The 21,034-nt window shown below is 47.1% G+C and overlaps 1 protein-coding gene across 2 annotated transcripts in view; it reads right to left on the bottom strand.

Moving 5' to 3' along the window:
* Nucleotides 1–15,387, bottom strand: part of RCOR3 (REST corepressor 3) — a 91,192-nt gene extending 75,805 nt beyond the window's left edge. Inside the window, exons 1-2 of one of the 2 annotated variants that reach the window (XM_068279689.1) lie at nucleotides 15,092–15,387; nucleotides 14,915–14,971 (exon numbers count right to left, since the gene is read on the bottom strand). In XM_068279689.1, coding sequence (XP_068135790.1) covers nucleotides 14,915–14,971; nucleotides 15,092–15,221 — 187 coding nt within the window. In that variant the 5' untranslated portion in view covers nucleotides 15,222–15,387. The remainder of the gene's footprint in view (nucleotides 1–14,914; nucleotides 14,972–15,091) is intronic. The other variant, XM_068279690.1, reaches the window with a different exon arrangement.
* Between the last annotated feature and the right edge of the window lie 5,647 nt (nucleotides 15,388–21,034).

The following is a 21,034-nucleotide window of genomic DNA, read 5'->3' as shown; positions in this document are numbered from 1 at the left end:
AGCATCCATACGCGATGGCTGCTGATCACTGAGGGGAGATGTCAGCTGTCATATGACAGCTTAATCTCCCCTCTCCGGTGCGCACGATCGCGTCGGGACGGTTCTTTAGCGCGGACGTTGAATCAACGTCCAGTCAGGGCGGCAGCACCAACTGCTGGACATAGATTCCACCTACGTCGGTCCCCAAAAGGTTGAACAGCCAAGAAACAGTGAGAGACAGCTTGAAAGGTTTTACTGCAGGAAGGTTCAAAGGGTCATTAACTCTGCTCTTTATATAGCGTAACCAATTAAGCCTTTTGGATGTAGCTGCTACGTCCAAACAGGTTGCTACCGCGCTGCTGCGTGCTCCTGCAGGCGATTACACGCATGCCCGCACGCTCCAGTGCCGCCGCCAGTTATCCCAGAGATCAATTGATCTAAGTCCCTGTTAGAAAGACCAATGGCTTCTATGAGAAGCCATGATCTTTCTAAAGTAAGAAAAAAAAAAAATATTCACATCCTCCCTTCAGTTCCTGTAAGCATGATCGCTCGCTTACAGGAAAAAAAAAAATATGACTGTAATAGTAAAACTAAATCTACATACTATTTTTTAATAAACAGACATACAATTATATTTATAAATTAACTGTTTACCTCCTACACTCTCTAAAAATACCCAAATAAAAATTTTTATAATAAAAAAAAAAAAAAAAAAAAAAAAAGTTACCTTACTTTTTTTTTTTAATATGCATGTCAAGAGGGTATACTACTATTATCTTTTAAATTATAAGCTTGTAAATAAAAATGGACGCAAAAGTGAAGAAAATGCACCTTTATTTCCAAATAAAATATTGGCGTCATACATTGTGGTAGGGACATAATTTAAATGGTGTAATAACTGGGACAAATGGGCAAATAAAATACGTGGGTTTTAATTATGGTAGCATGTATTATTTTAAAGCTATAATGGCCGAAAACTGAGAAATAATGAATTTTTTCCATCTTTTTCTTAATATTCCCCTTAAAATGCATTTAGAAAAAAAAAATGATTGTTTGCAAAATGTACCACCCAAAGAAAACCTAATTGGTGGCAGAAAAAACAAGATATAGATCATTTCAGTGTGATAAGCAGTGATAAAATTATTGGTGAATGAATGGGAGGTGAAAATTGCTCGGATGCATAAGGTGAGAAAAGACTGAAGGCTGAAGTGGTTAAAAGAAAGAGGGCTTGATTCAACAAGCTCCAGCGCAGCTTAATGTGCTGTAGTGAGCACTATGCACGCCTTCCAACAGCAGAGCTCGCTGCCATGTAACAAGCGTGCCTTCTTTAGGTATGTGCATTGCTTCCTTAGCAATACGTGTAACGTTAAAGGGAACCCGAAGTGAGAACAATATGGGAGGCTTCTACATTCCATTTAAGCATTACCAGTTATTTGGCTGCCCTGCTGGTCCTCTGTCTCTAGTACTTTCAACCCTAGACTCTGAAAAAGCATGCAGCAGGTTGGGGGTTTCTGACAATATTACTATTTATGACAAGATTAGCTGCATGCTTGTTTCTGGTGTAATTCAGTTCACTACTACAGCCAAATAGATCAGCAGGACTGCCAGGCAACTAGTATTGTTTAAAAGGAAATAAATATGGCAACCTCCATATCACTCTCACCTCGGGTTCACTTTAACTACTACAGGACCGCCCCACGCCAACGGGCGTGGCAGCGGCGGCAGCCCCAGGACCGCCCTACGCCAATTGGCGTCAAGTCCTGAAGCTGCAGTTTGCAGATCGCACGTAGGCTTCATGCGCATCTCCTGCTCAGGGGGGGGGCGGAGCTCTGCGCCCTCCTTCAGTCTCCGAGCAGCGATCGCCGTCTTTTCTGTTAGCACAGCACTGCAATCAGCAGCAGCGCTGTACTGGGCACTTGAGAGCAATCGGCTCTCATATGCAGAAGCCTATGACAGCCGATTGCCAGGATTGGCCGGCTGGGGGGGGGGGGGGGGGGGGGGAGAGATTTGTGTATGTATGTATGTATGTATGTATGTATGTATGTATCTATCTATCTATCTATACACACACATATATATATATATATATTTTTAAATATATATATATATATATATATTTAAAAATAAACAACTTGGGGGAGATCAGAACCCACCAACAGAGAACTCACGTGTCAATTTGAAGCACTACCCACATTCGCGACAGCTATCAGCAACAAATTCTAACCTCCATCTCTACACGACACATGGTATACAGATCCCTTACTACCTGGGATGATATGTTCTGGGGGTCTCGCATCCCCCCTGCATACCTGGGCGGAGCTACAAACAGCAAATCACATTTCACCCATTCTTGTCAATGGATAAAAATGGAAAAGGCTGGCATTCTCACAGTAATCAAGCCAGAGTCCCCACGCTTGGCACAGTTGGTCACTTGGTGCCCGGGGTTACAAATCCAGGAAAAGGGGGTGGTGCATAAAACAGCCAATCAAATTTCAGCCATTCATTTTTAATGGGAAAATGTAAACTGCAGCCATTCTTACACTGTTAATCGCAGGGTTTTCAAACTTGGCAAACTTGGTCACTGGGTGAATGAGTTTAAGATTCAGGAAAGTGGGTGGAGCCTACAACAGCCGTTCAAAATTCACCTATTGATTTTCAAGGGGAATATTTAAACTGCTGCCATTCTTCCACTGTTAATGGCAGAGGCTTCAAAATTGCTACAGTCATTGAGTGACTGGGGTCCAAATTTGCTAAAGGGGCAGGGCCACAAACAGCCAATCAGATTTCTTTGCTGGATTCAAACATTTTTGATGCCAGGAACCTGAAAGCTCACAAACTTGGTCATTGAGTAACTGTGTGTCAAGGTTACAAAAAGTGGGCGGGGCCAAAAACAAGTTTCACTGTCAAATATAAACTGCAGCCATTCTTACACTGTTAATGTCAGGGTTCTCAAAATTTGCACAGTTGGTCACTGGGAGACTGGGATTAATATTCAGGAAAATGGGTGGAGCCTACAACAGCCAATCAAAATTCACCTATTGATTTTCAAGGGAAATATTTACATTGCTGCCATTCTTACACAGTTAATAGCAGATGCCTCAAACCTGGTACAGTTGGTCACTGGGGTTCAAATTCAGAAAGGGGGTGGAGCCACAAACAGCCAATTAGATTTGATGAATTTCAATGGGAATTGGTATGGATACCAAGGACCCCAAAGCTCATAAACTTGGTAATTGAGTGGCTATATGTCAAGGTTAGAAAAAGTGGGTGGCGCCAACAACTACAATTTTTACATGGGAAAATATAAACTGCAACCATTCTTACACTGTTAATGGCTGGGTTCCCAAACTTGAAACAGTTGGCCAATGGGTGAGTGGGATTAATATTTAGAAAGTGGGTGGAGCCTACAACAGCCAATTAAAATTCCTTTTGATTTTTAAGGGGAATATTTACATCCTCCTAATGTTTACTGTTTTTTTAACAATATTTGTGCTGCTTGGAACTCTGCAGTACATTTGTTAGTTGTATCTATGTTCCCCTTGTCTTATTGTGCTTTGTAAAGCGCTGCGGAATATGTTGGCGCTAAATAAAAAAAAAAAAAAAAAAAAAAAAAAAAAATTATATATATATATATATATATATATATATATATATATATTTATTAATAATAATAATAATAATAATAATAATTGCTGCCCTTCTTACACTCTTAATGGCAGAGGCCTCAAATCTGGTACAGTCAGTCACTGGGAGACTGGGGTTTACATTCTGAAAAGGAGGGGGCGGGCTACAAGAAGCCAATCAGATGTGTTTCATTTCATTGGAAAAATGCAACTTATTGCTGCCAAGGACCCCAAAGCTCATAAACGTGGTCATTCAGTGACTGTATGTCAAGGTTAGAAACAGCCAAAAACAAATAACTTTTTACATGGGAAAATATAAACTGCCGCCATTCTTACACTGTTAATGCAAGGGTTCTCAAACTTGACACAGTTGGTCACTGGGTGACTGGGATTAATATTCAGAAAAGTAGGTGGAACCTACGACAGCCAATCAAAAGTCACCTACTGATTTTTAATTCTGCCATTCTTACACTGTTCATGGCAGAGGCCTCAAACCTGCTACAGGCGGTAATTAAGTGACTGGGGTCCAAATTCACTGAAGGGGCGGAGCCACAAACAGCCAATCAGATTTCTTTGCTGAATAAACTGCTTTCATTCACACAATTTTGATGCCAGGAACTCGAAAGTTCACAAACTTGGTCATTGAGTGGCTGTGTCAAGGTTACAAAAACTGGGTGGAGTCAAAAACAGATTTCCCAGGGAAAATGTAAACTGCAGCCTTTCTTCACTGTTAATGGTAGGGTTCTCAAACTTTGCAGTTTGTTACTGGGTGACTGGAATTAATATTCAGAAAAGCGGGTGGAGCCTATAAAAGCCAATCAATATTCACCTGTTGATTTTCAAGGGGTATATTAAAATTACTGCCATTCTTGCACGGTTAATGGCACAAGCCTCAAACCTGGTGCAGTTCGTCATTGGGTCACTGAGGTTCAAATTCAGAAAAGGGGGTGGAGCCAAAAACACAATCAGATTTGTTTTTATTGATGCCAAAGACCCGAAAGCTCACAAACTTGGTCGTTGAGTGACTGTGTCCAGGTTACAAAAAGTGGGCAGAACCAAAAACAAATTTAATTGGGAAAATGTAAACTGTAGGCCTTCTTACACTGTTAATGGCAGGGTTCTCAAACGTTGCCCAGATGGTCACTGGGTGACTGAGATTAATATTAATTTAAGTGGGTGGAGCCTATAATAGCCGATCAAAATTCACCTGTTGATTTTCAAGGGGAATATTTAAATTGCTGCCATTTTTACACCGTTAATAGCAGATGCCTCAAACCTGCTGTAGTTGGTCATTGGGTGACTGGGGTTCAAATGCTGGAGAGGGGTGGAGTCACAAACCGCCAATCTGATTTATTTAATTTCTATGAGATTATACAAATGATTGATGCCAAAGCTCACAAACTTGGTCACTGAGTGTTTGTGTGTTAGGGTTTAAAAAGTGGGCGGAGCCAACACCAACCAAATCTATATCCAGGCAACGCCAGGTCATCAGCTAGTAATGTAATTTTAAAAAGTGCTTCATTTTTACAATAATTAAGTATAAATGATTTAGTCAGTGTTTGCTTATTGTAAAATCTTTTAAATCCCTGATTTACATTCTGACATTTATTACATGACATTTTTACTGTTGGCAGGTGATGTAGCTCCTGCATGCTTTTTTGGCAGTTGGGAACAGCTGCAAACAGCTATTTTCCACAATGCAACAAAGTTCACAGACAGTAAACTGCCAGGAGTACCGCAGTCCTCAGAGTTTCTTGTAGGAGGGGTTTCACCACAAGATCAGTCATACAGTGCCCCACGATGTTCGGATTGTGAAAAGGAAAAGATTTCTCATGTAAAAGGGGGTATCGGCTACTGATTGGGATAAAGTTCAATTCTTCGTCGGAGTTTCTCTTTGAGGCCTGGTGCACACCAAAACCTGCTAGCAGATCCGCAAAATTCTAGCAGATTTTAAAAAGCTTTTTCTTATTTTTCTGTAGCGTTCAGCTAGCATTTTGCGGTTTTGCGAAGCGTTTTTGGTGTAGTAGATTCCATATATTGTTACAGTAAAGCTGTTACTGAACAGCTTCTGTAACAAAAACACCTGCAAAAACGCTCTGAACTGCCGTTTTTCAGAGCGGTTTGCGTTTTTCCTATACTTTACATTGGAGGCAGAAACGCATCCACAATCCAAAAAAATGCCTCACCCCGGGAGTATGCGTTTCTGCAAAACTCCTCCCGCTCTGGTGTGACCCACCCCATTGAGATACATTGACCAAGCGTATCCGCAGCGGCTGCAAAAACGCCAAACAACCAGCTCGGTGTGCACCAGCCCTAAGTGGCCTTACATTGTGGCAAGTGGAAATAATAAAAAATAACAGAAAGGATTAGCTTGTGAGCTCCTCTGAGGACAGTCAGTGACATGACTATGTACTCTGTAAAGTGCTGCAGAAGAGGTCAGAGCTATATAAATACATATTAATAATAATAATAATAATAATGTGGTAAGACATTAGACTATGACCATGGTGTGAATAGATTGTGAGCTCCTCTGAGGACAGTCAGTGACATTACTATGTACTACGTAAAGAGCATTAGACTACAACTATGGTAGAGTTAGTGACATGACAATGTACTCCTTAAAGAGGAACTCCAGCCTAAACAAACATACTGTCATTAAGTTACATTAGTTATGTTAATTAAAATAGATAGGTAATATAATCTCTTAACCACCCTGTTTTAAAAGAACGGGCAAAGGTTTGATTTCATGATGGCATCCATCTTTTTGGTTGAAAGGAGGTGAAAGAGAGCATAAGACACAGTTCCAACTGTCCTGTGTCCTGATCACCTCTCCCAGTTGCTAGGCAACGTGAATAACAATATAGGAAATCCCATCATGCTCTGCACAGCATCAGGGGAAAAAAGCCCGGGCTTTTTTTCTTTGATGGGTGGAGCTTAGCAAAAAATGCAGCTAAAAATGATGCTTTGGTAAGAAAAACAAAGTTCTGATGCTGTGAAACTGTTAAAGGATACCCGAACTGACATGTGACATGATGAGGTAGACGTGTATGTACAGTGCCTAGCACACAAATAACTATGTTGCGTTCCTTTTTTTTTTCTTTCTCTGCCTGAAAGAGTTAAATATCAGGTATGTAAGTGGCTGACTCAGTCCCGACTCAGACAGGAAATGACTACAATGTGACCCTCACTGATAAGAAATTCCAACTATAAAACACTTTCCAAGCAGAAAATGGCTTCTGAGAGCAAGAAAGAAATAAAAAGGGAAATTTCTGACCAACCCTTTGCAGTTCTGCTGAGTAGATTTTTAGTACGGAGGTTAACTTTAAAGTGAACCTGAGACAAATAGCATCAAAGTATTTATACTTCCATGGGGCTTCTTCCAGCCACCTGTAGTCCATTAGCATCCTCGCTAACCTCCCGGTGTTGCCGCTGTCAGCCCAGGGCAGTGCTGGCCATGCGCACCCCTAGATCATGCTCCCATATCCGGAACACTTTGATAATACTGTAACTGCGCTAGCATAGAACACTCCTTTGCTATATATCGCTGTAAGTCCTTACAGTCGCCCCGTACTGAGCATACGTGGCTCAGCCTCACAAGCCCCTATGGGAGTGTTCTGCGGCCCGGGAGGTCAGCCAGAGAGCCCAAGGCCTGAAGGGGGCTGGAGAAAGCCCCAAGTACGTACAAAAGCTTTCATATATTTTTTAGCAGGGCTGTGGAGTCGGTACAAAAATCCACCGACTCCTCAGTTTAGGATTCCACCGACTCCAACTCCTCTAATTTGCATATTACAATCTTGTTGATTGAAAGTATGTAACATGAAATTCGTCTCTTAAAGAGACACTGAAGCGGAAAAAAAATATATGCTATAATGAATTGGTTGTGTACTATGAATAATTTCTAGAAGATTAGCAGCAAAGAAAATATTCTCATATTTTTATTTTCAGGTATATAGTGTTTTTCTAACATTGCATCATTCTATAATATGTGCAGATTACACAACACTCAGCATTCAAAATGATTCTTTCAGAGCAGTCTGTGTACTAATGACCTCTCCTCTGGCAGAGAAAAAGTAAATAGTTCAGGAACAGTTGAGATAATAAAAGTCAGAAAACAGCCCTCTCCTTTCAAAGTCATAGAGCTTAATGGCTTTTTTGCATAGAGATAACAACTGCAGTTTCTTAACTCTTCCTGTACTGGAAACAATTAGACTGATGTATCTGATCTTAATGTTTTATTTCTTAGCTGTACTACACATACAAACCATATCATAATTTTTTTTTCGCTTCAGTGTCTCTTTAATGCTTAGGAATTTTAAAAGACAACTGAAGTGAGAAGGATATGGAGACTGCCATATTTATTCCCTTTAGTCATAGACTAAAACTAGTCCTTGGTAAGAGTACTTGTAAAAGGTACAGACCGGAACAAAGAACATCTATCAAGCCCTAGGCAATGTAACTGTGGGTACATGTAAGAGTGATGTGCAGGTACTCTGCAGGGGACTAAGGGGATTCTTCCTCTATTACACATTCTTCATGCACAATCTGAACCAGGTTTATGGGTGATAGACAACACCTCTGTGTTCAATGTGCACAACCTTCTCAGTGGATTCCCTGCAGCTCTTAGGGGAGTGCATATGCAGAGTATAGTACTACTGTGTAACAAAGTAAACCTGACACAGATGAAATTAAAGTTTGTATACATACCTGGGGCTTCCTCCAGCCGCCTTCAGGCTAATCAGTCCCTCGCTGTCCTCCTCCGCCACCTGGATCTTCTGCTATGAGTCCAGGTACTTGAGCCAGTCTGGCGTAGTGCGCATGCACACACTCCGCCGCCGGGAGTGTACTACACCTGCGCAGCACTATTGCGCAGGTGCAGAACACTCCAGGCTGTGGAAGCGGCATGCGGCCAGACTGCGTTGACTGGCTGAATTACCAGGACTCATAGCAGAAGATCCAGGTGGTGGAGGTGGACAGCGAGGGACTGATTAGCCTGAAGGGATTTGGAACAAGCCCCAGGAATGTATAAAAAAAACTTTTCTTTTCATCCTTCTCAGGTACCATTTAATTCGTAATCACCAAACCAAATTTTAACAACAGATCAAATTATTTGATTTCATGAGCAAAGAGAGTGCGTACCTTTGCATAAATCAGAATCAACGCAGAATTATTTCCATCTCATTGACCATCTCTATTAGTGACACAGCTACACATCAGGCTTTACTCTTACAGCATAGATGTTATTTAGTATATATAAGAGATTCCTGTGTACACATCACATATACAGTCACAATCAGATGTGTATATCTGACTTTAAAAATACGGGGACTGCTTTATTAAAGCAGCACAAGTAACTAATTTTGATTGGTTTATTTCATTTTTGTGGACTAAGCACAGCTATTACTGTATGTATAAATTTATGATGAGTATTATCTGAGAAATACAACATTTTATCATATTTTCTATTTTAATTACAGTTTAAATTCATTTAGAGTCGAGGCATTTTTTCCCCGACTCCGACTCCAGGCACCCAAAATTGCTCCGACTCCGACTCCACAGCTCTGTTTTTTAGTCTATGAACAGACTGTGCAGGTAAGCTCTCATAATAAATGGAAGTGACATGATTGGCCAATCAATCAAAATGTGATGTGTGTACCAGGCTTTAGTCTTTCACTGTGAACACAGAGCTGATCCCTTCCTCTCTATACAGCACAGGAGTAAACAGAGGTCATGATTTATTAAAGAGGAACTCCAGTAAACATTTTACTGTTGGCAGGTGATGTAGCTGCTGCATGGTTTTTGGCAGTTGGAAACAGCTGTAAACAGCCATTTCCCACAAAAGTTCGAACTTTTCTTGTGGGAGGGGTTACTTGTGGGAGGGGTTTCAACCCCAATATCAGTCATACAGCGCCCCCTGATGGTCTGTTTGTGAAAAGGAATAGATTTCTCATGTAAAAGGGGGTATTAGCTACTGATTGGGATAAAGTTCAATTTTTGGTCGGAGTTTCTCTTTAAGCTCTTTTCAGTAAATCTAATTCCCACGTGAAATACATAGAGAAGTTCAGGAACACACCTGACCCATTCCCAAAATGGGGTTAAAGAATATAAAAACATATTTCAAAAAAATGAAACAAGGCAAACAAAACAAAATACTTTTATTCTGGATTTTACGCCGTATCCCGGCCAAATGCACAAATTTCACCTGCACTAATTTTGCAGGAATTCACATTCTGATGACAACTGAACAGTTTTCCTAATTGGGCAAAACCAAAATATGCCATTTGACAATCACCATTCCAGCAAAGGGTCCCCTAATAACTATTTGACAAAAGGTTGTCGACTAGGTTTCTTGCGGCCATGGATAAGGGGATGCAGACAGGGCATGAGTGGACCTTACTCACAGATCCAGTAACATGAAGCGCTCATGCACAGAGGAAAAAAAACCCTGTGCATGTGTGGCTTTGTGCTACTGGGCATGCTCAGACAGTACTTGCTCATGCCCAGTCAGGTTACAATGGTCCACGGCCAAGAACGAGACAAGAATAAAAAGAGGTGCCCTGTGGATGAAAGAAGAGCTTGACAAGGATTTGGGAAGCCCATCGTTCCTGCGCAGCCTCTGCTTTTCCCCTCTGCTGCTTTGTGTTTTTCACTTTTGGGTCCCAGGTGTGTAGTGTAATACAGGGGAGAGACACTAGGGGCACTGAGACCACTAGTGGCCTCTAGCATTTAGCTTCTGCATTACATCACACAAGCACAAGGAAGTGGAGAGGATGGAGCAGAGACCGAACCGCTCGGCGGACTGCTAAGAGTAGCTTAGTTGGTCGTCAAATTGAACGCCATTTGCAACGCACTCTCAATCCACAGACATCATTTCCGTCTGGATCGTTTGACAAATTTCGTCTGGAAACTGGTCAATCGATAAGGGCAAATGCTGCATCGATTTCTCACCATTCCGATCAGAGTGATCAAATTAGCCATGTATCGATGGGAGAAATCGATGCGTGTTTGGCGACCTTTAGAGAACAGATATCAGCCAGTCTCTGCATGATCTGTCATCCAACCTCATATTTCTGGCACCTGTATTGATGATCCGAGAATAAATCATTGTAATTGAACTAACAGTCCGCTCCATACACAATTCTATTTTTTTTTCTTTCGACTAGAGAAATTGGATCAATTTTTCCGCTTGATCGAATAAATCAGAAAAAAAAATAATCAAACCAATATACCATACACTTATGATAGATTTTTTTTCCTGAAAATACTAGACAATTTACCTAATAAAGATTTCTTTTTTTTTTTTTTTTTTTTTATCCGATATTTCCAATAGATTGGATTCTTATTGAAAAAAAATAAAAAATAAAAAAAATGGAAAAATCAATTTGTTTTTTCCTTAATCATAAAATGGTTTTCAATTTCCCATGCAATCAATTGTTTATCAAAATAAAATAAAAAACAAATCAGGAAAATCTAATGATTTGAGCGCATCATGTAGGACCATTAGTCAATCCTTGAGACACCTTGTTCACACCTAGGGCGTTTTGTTTTTTTTAGCGCCGGCGACTTTTTCACCCTAAAAGCGCGTGTGCAAGGATTCCCTATGAGAGTGTTCACATCTGAGCGGTTAGTTTCCGATCCGCTCAGCAAAGCGCTGCCTGGACCATATTTAGGGCGATTTTGCTACAATAGAAGGTATAGGAAAAACACTCAAAAAAATTGCTTTGTGCGTCAACTGCATTCGCACTTTTACTAATAATTACATTGTATTTATTCTTTTCTGGGTCAAGAAAAATCAATTGCAATGCGCAGGTAAGCGCCGGGAGGGAAAAAAAAAAAAAAATCACTCACAAAATCACCAAATGCAAGCGTCAGTGTTGCGCTTTTAGTTGTGAACAAAGCCTGAGTGAGGTCAATCTGCCAACACCATGTATTTACCTCTTAAAAGTGATCCTTTAGTCGAAAAAAAAAAAATTAGTTTTACTCACCTGGGGCTTCCAATAGCCCCCTGCAGCTGTCCGGTGCCCTCGCCGTCTCCCTCCGATCCTCCTGGCCCCGCCGGCAGCCACTTCTGGTTTCGCCGTCAGGACCCGACAGGCTGGGAACGCGAGTGATTCTTCGCGTTCCCAGCCACAATAGCGCCCTCTACGCTGCTATAGCATGAAGCATTTAGCAGCATAGAGGGCGCAATTGTGGCTGGGAACGCAAAGAATCACTCGCGGTCCTAGCCTGTCGGGTCCTGACGGCGAAACCAGAAGTGGCTGCCGGCGGGGACACAAGGATCGGAGGGACACGGCGAGGGCACCGGACAGCTGCAGGTGGCTATTGAAAGCCCCAGGTGAGTAAAACTAATTTTTTTTTCTGACTTAAGGTTCGCTTTAAAGAGACTCTGTAACTTTAAAAAGATCCCCTGGGGGGTACTCACCTCGGGTGGGGGAAGCCTCCGGATCCTAATGAGGCTTCCCACGCCATCCTGCGTCCCACGGGGGTCTCGCTGCAGCCCTCTGAACAGCCGGCGACAGGCCCGACTGTAATTTCAATATTTACCTTTGCTGGCTCCAGCGGGGGCGCTGTGGCGACTTTCGGCACGGAAATAGACGGAAATACCCGATCTCCGTCGGGTCCGCTCTACTGCGCAGGCGCCGGAGACTTGCGCCTGCGCAGTAGAGCAGACCCGACGGCGATCGGGTATTTCCGCCTACTTCGGAGCCGACAGCCGTCAGAGCGCCTGCGCGGGAGCAGGGAAGGTAAATATTTACATCGCCGGCTGTTCGGAGGGCTGCAGCGAGACCCCCGAGGGACGCAGGACGGCGTGGGAAGCCTCATTAGGATCCAGAGGCTTCCCCCACCCGAGGTGAGTACCCCCCAGGGGACGTTTTGCCGTTACAGTTCCTCTTTAAGACCACGTCACGCCGATGGGCGTGAACGTGGTGGCTCCCCCAGGATCTGCGAACGACGATCAGGCGTAAAGTCCTGGGGGAGTGTTTTGCAGGGGATCGCGTGCGCCTCCCCGCTTGTATGGCAGAGCTCCGCCTTCAGTCTCCCATCGCCGATCACCGCTAGGAAACTGTCTTTTAAGCCTGTACAGCGCGGCGATCTAAAGCAGCGCTGTACTGGGGACAGCTGTGTGACACAGCTGTCCCCTCCATTGGCTCAGGGGTGATCCGCTGTCACAGGCTGAAGCCTATGACAGACGATCACAGTGATTGGCTACCGGGGGGTAGGAAGGGAGGACAATACAAATAATAATACAAAAAATATGCATTCATAGTCTATGATATCTGCAGATCCTCATACACACCTTGTTTAACCTCCCCGGCGTTCTATTGAGATCGCCAGGGAGGCTGCGGGAGGGTTTTTTTTTAATTAAAAAAAAACTATTTCATGCAGCCAACTGAAAGTTGGCTGCATGAAAGCCCACTAGAGGGCGCTCCGGAGGCGTTCTTCCGATCGCCTCCGGCGCCCAGAATAAACAAGGAAGGCCGCAATGAGCAGCCTTCCTTGTTTGGCTTTCCTCGTCGCCATGGCGACGAGCGGAGTGACGTCATGGACGTCAGCCGACGTCCTGACGTCAGCCGCCTCCGATCCAGCCCTTAGCGATGGCCGGAACTGATTGGTCCGGCTGCGCAGGGCTCGGGCGGCTGGGGGGACCCTCTTTCGCCGCTGCTCGCGGCGGATCGCCGCAGAGCGGCGGCGATCAGGCAGCACACGCGGCTGGCAAAGTGCCGGCTGCGTGTGCTGCTTTTTATTTGAGGAAAATCGGCCCAGCAGGGCCTGAGCGGCAGCCTCCGGCGGTGATGGACGAGCTGAGCTCGTCCATACCGCTCAGGAGGTTAAACAGACATTTATCTGCATATCTGACAATCATCTGCAGATCTGAAGATCCATTCTGGTGGATCTGATCTGCAGATGATTGTCCATTAACCTCCCTGCCCTTATAAAAAATTGCTGCGCACGGCAGGGAGGGTGTTTTTTGGCATTTTTTTTTTTTTTTTTAGCATGTAGCTAGCCTAGCGCTAGCTACATGCTTCCCCCCTCCCTGCGGCGTCCCCCCGAATGCGCCGATCGCCGCCGGCGCATATACCCATCCGGAAATCCCATTTTGAACGGGATTTCCAGGAGGGCTTCCCCCGTCGCCATGGCGACGGGCGCGATGACGTCATCGACGTCGTGACGTCAGAGGGAGTCCCGAACCACCCCTCGACGCTGCCTGGCACTGATTGGCCAGGCAGCGCACGGGTCTCGGGGGGGCACCCTCTGATGCGGTGGGTTGCGGCGAATCGGCGCAGAGCGGCTGCGATCGTAAGTTACACGCAGCTAGCAAAGTGCTAGCTGCGTGTAACAAAAAAAAAATTATGCAAATCGGCCCAGCAGGGCCTGAGGAATCCTCCGCGGCAGGTTACCCCGAGCTGAGCTCGGGATAACCGGCAGGGAGGTTAAACAAGGTGCGTATGAGGATCTGCAGATATCACAGACTATGAATGCATTTTGCAAGAACTGATCTTTTGCAGATACTGATCTGTTGAATGTATACAGCATCTGTGTGTGCAGCATCTTGCAAAGATTTTTATCTGATGGGGAGTTCAGCTCAATAGAATAGACTGTGTAGAGTATGGCTCTCATACTACATGGAAGGGGGTAAAATTGGTCTGTGATCTTTCATTTTCCAAAGAATTTTATCTTAAGTGTGTATGCAGCCTAAAGCTGAGTACACACGTACGGTAACGATCGTTCGAAAACGAACGATAACGACAATCGGACCGATAATCGTGCGTTCCAAATTTTCCAACGATTGTTTATTTGGACGATAACAACCGTTATCGTTCAATCCGACCGATCCAACCCGGATGATTTTTTTGAAAGATAATCGTTCAATCGTTGCAGTGTGTACAAAGATCGTCTGATAATGATTATCTGTGAAGTAGTACGCATGTTCTTATTGCCTGTCTTAACGTCACTTCCGTTTGCGCACGCATTTTTTTATCGGTCGTCGTTCAGTACTTTATACTTATATCGTTCACGTGTGTACACAATCGTTCATTACGAACGATCTTTTCGGTCTAATTTGAATATCGTGTAAACGTCACGAATCGTTCGTAACGAACGATCTTTATCGGACGTGTATACGAACCTTTAGTCACAGCTTTAATGCCACAATAGGGATGATTTCTGGCTGCACAATGCAGATGATGGACATGCTGGCTGCTGCTGATGATAGCTCTGCAGCTGGGAGCCCCAGTCTGACTCAAGCCCCGCCCACCTCAGCCGAGGCTACCACCAGCCAGCCGCAGCCCCACACAGACAAAATGGCCACTCACCGGGCTCGTACTCCGGGATCCGGGCCTGGTAGTCGGCTCCCACCCGCATGCCCACATCTGGAAAAGAGAGAGAGGATGAGGCTCTAGCGGGCACGTTAGGCTCCCTCAGGCGGGAGGATAGGGGGGAGGGGATCTCATTCACTCAGCTCGAGGCTCATTCACTCCGTTCGAGGCTACCCCCGTGCTCGTCGTCGCTGCCGCTCTCTTCGGAGCAGTGGCCGTTCGAGGCGCTGGACGGGCTCTTGGTGCCGTTAGTGCGGCTCTTGGTGCCCAGGAAGTCGGTGCTCTTGTCCATCATGCCCGGCATGGCTTGGCTGTCTGTGAGGACTTGTTAATATGGAGGCGGCTCGGGGCGCAGTGACACGCAGCCGCAGCACACAGGAGATCAGTGCGCCGGCCCGGGGCTCCCCTCACACACGCTGCTGCGGAGGAGGAGGAGGCGGGAGTGGGGGGCGGCTGAGCTGGGAAGGCGCAGGGAGGAGGGGGTGGTGGTCGGGCGAAGGGGGGCGCCGGGGAGAGGGGACGGCCAGCCTGTGAACTCTTTGACCTGGTGGAAGTGGCCGCGGTGAGGAGTCTGCTGCGGAGGGACACGGTGGCTGCTGGTGACGCGCCTGCTAGACTCACAGGGGAAGCCACTGGCAGCCATAGAGGGGGGTTCTGTGTGACACTGTAAGGGCTATGCTAGACTGTCACACAGGGGGAGCCACTGGCAGCCATAGAGGGGGACTCCTGTGTGACATTGGAGGGTCTCTGCTAGACTGTCACACAGGGGGAGCCACTGGCAGCCATAGAGGGGGCTCCTGTGTGATACTGGAGGGACTCTGCTGGACTGTCACACAGGAAGCCACTGGCAGCCATAGAGGTGGCTTCTGTGTAACACTGGAGGGGCTTTGCTGGACTGTCACACGGGGAGCCACTGGCAGCCCTAGAGGGGGGCTCCTGTGTGACACTGGAGGGACTCTGCTGGACCGTCACACAGGGGGAGCCACTGACAGCCATAGAGGGGGACTCCTGTGTGACATTGGAGGGTCTCTGCTAGACTGTCACACAGGGGGAGCCACTGGCAGCCATAGAGGAAGGCTCCTGTGTGACACAGGAGGGGCTCTGCTGGACTGTCACAAGGGAAGCCGATGGCAGCCATAGAGGTTGGCTTCTGTGTGATACTGGAGGGGCTCTGCTCGACTGTCACACGGGAAGCCACTGGCAGCCATAGAGGGGGCTTCTGTGTAACACTGGAGGGGCTCTGCTGGACTGTCACACAGGGGAAACCACTGGCAGTCATAGAGGGGGCTCATGTGTGACACTGGAGTGGTTTTGCTGGACTGTCACACAGAGGAAGCCAGAGGGGGCTCCTGTGTGATACTGGAGGGGCTCGGGGAGCCACTGGCAGCCATAGAGGGGGCTTCTGTGTGACACTGGAGGGGCTCTGCTAGACTGACACAGAGGGAGCCACTGGCAGCCACAGAGGGGGCTCTGTCACACAGAGGGAGCCGCTGGCAGCCACAGAGGGGGCTTCTGTGTGACACTGGAGGGGCTCAGTTGGACTGTCACACAGGAGAAGCCACTGGCAGCCACAGAGGGGGCTTCTGTGTGACACTGGAGGGTCTCTGCTGGACTGTCACACAGAGGAAGCCAGAGGGGGCTCCTGTGTGATACTGGAGGGGTTCTGCTGGACCGTCACACGGGGGGAGCCACTGGCATCCATAGAGAGGGGCTCCTCTGTGATACTGGAGGGGCTGTGCTGGACTGTCACACAGGGGGAGCCACTGGCAGCCATAGAGGGGGCTTCTGTGTAATACTGGAGGGGCTATGCTGGACTGTCACACAGAGGGAGCCACTGGCAGCCACAGAGGGGGCTTCTCTGTGACACTGGAGGGGCTCTGCTAGACTGTCACACAGAGGGAGCCACTGGCAGCCACAGAGGGGGCTTCTGTGTGGTACTGGAGGGGCTCTGTTGGACTGTTACACAGGGGAAGCCACTGGCAGCCACAGAGGGGGCTTCTGTGTGGTACTGGAGGGGCTCTGCTGGTCTGTCACACGGGGGGAGCTACTGGCAGCCATAGAGGGGGCTCCTGTGTGACACTGGAGGGGCTCTGCTAGACTCACAGGGGGAGCCACTGGCAGCCATAGAGGGGGCTTCTGTGTGACACTGGAGGGGCTCTGCTGGACTGTCACACAGGGGGAGCCACTGGCAGCCATAGAGGGGGGCTTCTGTGCGACACTGGAGGGGCTCTGCTGGACTCACACATGGGGCACTAACAGCTTCCAGGGGGAGACATTGCACACTGCAGCCTGTCACACGCACACACGAATATAGTGGGCTTATGTGTGTGTGGGGGGGGGGGGGGGGCTCTGCTACATTGTCACACAGGGGAACCACTAGCTGACACACACACATACTTATAGATGACTTTCTGTGTGATACTGGAGGTCCTCTGCTAGACTGTCACACTGGGTGGCACTGGCAGTTTACAGGGGTAGCCTCTAACAGCCAGACACACGGGGTAGACACTGGCATTGATACTGGAGGGGCTCTGATAGATTCTGAGATGGGAGGAGGGAGGGGGGCTGGCAGCCTAATGCTGGGGAGCCTCTAGCAGCCCAACATACACTTAATACTGTACTGTGTGATACTGGGTCCGCACTACTAGACTGTCACAAGGGTGAGTCACTGACAGCCCTACACCCACTGGGGCCCCATGCCAATATGTCACACTCGGGGTCACTCTTCCTGAAGCTGGGGGAGCTTTCCCTTAGGCTCGGTTCACGTTTGTTTTAAAAACGTATCCGTGGCTACGTTTTGGGGCCTGGACCAAAACCGGAGCCACAAATATACCAATGTTAAAAATATTGACCGTCTTCACCAACTTCAAAAACTGATCCGGGGGATCCGCTTTGAAAACTTGAACGGTCCGGATTTGTCTGGGCTTCATGGACCCCGGATACATGGAGGGGTAGGGTAAGGCACAGGGGGACAAATAGCAGCCAGGAAGGGGAACAGCGGTGGGGAGGGGGGGTTGGATCCCCCCTCCACCTGGGTGCCCCCTTCCGTGCTACCCCTCCAGCTATTTTTGTTAAAATTATTTCCTGCGGCGAGGGGGGAACTCACTCACCACCTTGCTCCACAGCTCGCTGCATCACTTCCTGCAATGCCGCCATCTAAAGTAAAGAGGGCGGCATTGCAGGAAGTGACGCAGTGAGCGGTGGAACTCAAGGAAGTGAGCGAGTTCCCCACTCGCAGAAGGCGATGATTTTGACAAAAGTAGCTGTAGGGGGAGCATGGAAGGGGGCACCCAGCTGAGGGAGGGGGGGTCCGACCCAACGCTGTGCCCCTTCCCACCGCTGTGCCTTTTCCTGGCTGCTACCCCCTCCGCAGATACTGCTAGACACTTCGACAATTCCTACTCTGCAGATGAGCTGCTTACACTCACTGGTGTTTTACATACTTTGGGTCAGCTGAGATCTTTAGGCCAAAGTACGAGCGCGCCACACACAATGCAAACTCACACGGTAGCAATGCACAATCCAAGCATATAATCAGGCACTGAACTTGTAATACAATTAAGGTAGCCATACACTGGTCGATTTGCCATTAGATCGACCAGCTGACAGATCCCTATCTGATCGAATCTGATCAGAGAGGGATCGTATGGCTGCCTTTACTGCAAACAGATTGTGAATCGATTTCAGCCTGAAACCGATCACAAACTGTTGAGCTGCTCCTGCCGCCTGTGCCCCCCCCCCCATACATTACCTGACGCTGGCTCCCGGGCATCTTCTCCGCGCTGCACCGCACCGCTCTGTTCTTGCTCCATCCCGGCGCTTCCTGTGTCACTCCGTGACCAGGAAGTTCAAATAGAGCGCCCTCTATTTGAACTTCCTGGTCACTGCAGTGACACAGGAAGCGCCGGGATGGAGCCGGAACAGAGCGGTGCAGCGCGGAGAAGACGCCCGAGAGCCAGCGTCAGGTAATGTATACCCGATCGGATCGGCCGCCGCTAGCGACGCGCACCCTACCCGCGGGCGATCGAGGCTAATTTCCCACACGGCGCGATCGACGGACCGATCCGATTTCGGGAGGAAATCGGATCGGCGGGTGCGTTTAGCGCGAACAATTGGCAGCAGATTCGATCCCAGGATCGAATCTGCTGTCGAAACGGCCGCGAATCGGGCCAGTGTATGGCCACCTTTACACTGCAGTCTCTCTCTAGGAGATGTAAAGCTCTGCTTAGTACTCAGACTAGCTCAGTGTTTCTCAAACCTGTCCTCGTGACTCCCCAGTGGTGCAGGTTTTGAAGGCAACCTCACCTATGCACTGGTGGGGTAATTAGTGTCTCAGCTAGGTGGATTCCATATAGCTGAGACACTAATGACCTCACCTGTGCATAGGCAAGGATGCCTGGAAAACATGCACCGTTGGAGAGTCACGAGGACAGGTTTGAGAAACACTGGACTAGCTTATTAAATATTTAATATTCCAAAAAAAAAAAGTGGAACAGGTCCTTATCAGAAGGCAAGGGGTACTTTTCTGTTAGCCGGGCGCATCTACTAGGTGGTGATAAAACTCCACAAGAATTACATCTTTCCCTACTATCCTTGGCGGACTGGAGAGGGAATAGTAATTAACGCCTCCTAGTGGATGCGCCCGACTAACGGAAAAGTACCAGGCAAGGTACCCTTCTGTCTCAAACGATCTCTGATTATCCCAGTTCCCAAAAAGCCAGGGAACACAGGACTTAAAGGACAACTGAAGTGAGAAGTATATGGAGGCAGCCATATTTATTTCCTTTTTAAACATACCAGTTGCCTGGCAGCCTTACTGATCTATTTAGCTGCAGTAGTTTCTGAATAACACCAGAAACAAGCATGCAGCTAATCTTATCAGATCTGACAATAATGTCAGAAAAACCTGATATGCTGCATGCTTGTTCAGGGTCTGTGATTAAGAGTATTAGAGGCAGAGGATCAACAGGACAGCCAGGTAACTGGTATTGCTTAAAAGGAATTAAATATGGCAGCCTCCATGTCCCTCTCACTCCTTGATCCACACCAATTTATGTACAGAGCCAACAGGTCCGTAGAGGATGCCATAAACGTCAGCCTGGCGTAAATCGCAGAGCACTTTGACAAACCAGTCACCTACCAGGATCCGGTTTCTGGATTTTAGCTCCGTGTTCAACACCATCTGCCCGGTCATCCTGCTAGACAACCTTAGGCAGCTTGGAGTTGATCCCACCCTGTGGGCATGGGTTAAGGACACAGCGAATTAAGCTTCGCAACTGCTCCTTCCACAAAAGAACCACCAACATAGGTGCTCCGCAAGAGTGTGTGCTGTCCCCGCTACTTTTTTCTCTGTACACCAACAACTGTACCTCATCTGCGCACTCTTAAAGTCATTAAATTTGCAGACTACACAACTGTCATCGGCCTTATTGACAGTAAAGGTGAGCACACTTAGTGAAGTGAGGTTGAGAGGATTAGCGGTTGGTGCAAGGGAAACAAGTTCGTTCTTATTGTGACAAAAACTGTTGAGCTCATTGTAGACTTCAGGAAGCACCCTTCCATGCTCTCCCCAGTCCTCATTGATGGAACAGCAGTCTCCAGAGTGTCTGACGTACAGTTCCTCGACACGACCATAACTAGGTGGCAGCTGAACACTTCCAGGATACAGAAGAAGGCCCAGCAGAGGCTATTCTTCTTGTGTCTACTGAAGAGATTCGGTATGCCACACGAGTGGGTGAGCCGCTTTTACACTGCTACCACGGAATCCATATTCTGATCCTCCATCATTGTATGGTATACAGGGGTATCCGCCAAGGACAAGTATAAACTTCAAAGGGTAATTAACATAGGAAATAGAAATTCATAGGATCGCCCCTGCTACCACTAGACCTCCTCCACACAGCGAGACTGGGTTCGAGAGCTTCCAAGATTTCTCATGACCCCTCCCACCCGAGAAATCTATACTTAGGGCTGGTGCACACCAGAGCGGTTCTGGAGCGTTTTTTAAAACGCTTGCAGGGGGAAAACCGCTTGGCTAATGAAAGTGAATGGGATGGTGCACACCAGAGCGGTTCGTTTTTTCCACAAACTCAAGCTCGGGGGCTGCAGCATTTTTTA

Source organism: Hyperolius riggenbachi, chromosome 4 (genome assembly GCF_040937935.1).
Source record: "Hyperolius riggenbachi isolate aHypRig1 chromosome 4, aHypRig1.pri, whole genome shotgun sequence".
NCBI lineage: Eukaryota > Metazoa > Chordata > Amphibia > Anura > Hyperoliidae > Hyperolius > Hyperolius riggenbachi.
The sequence above is the reverse complement of the archived record's forward strand: the minus strand, read 5'-3'. Positions and strand labels throughout refer to the sequence as shown.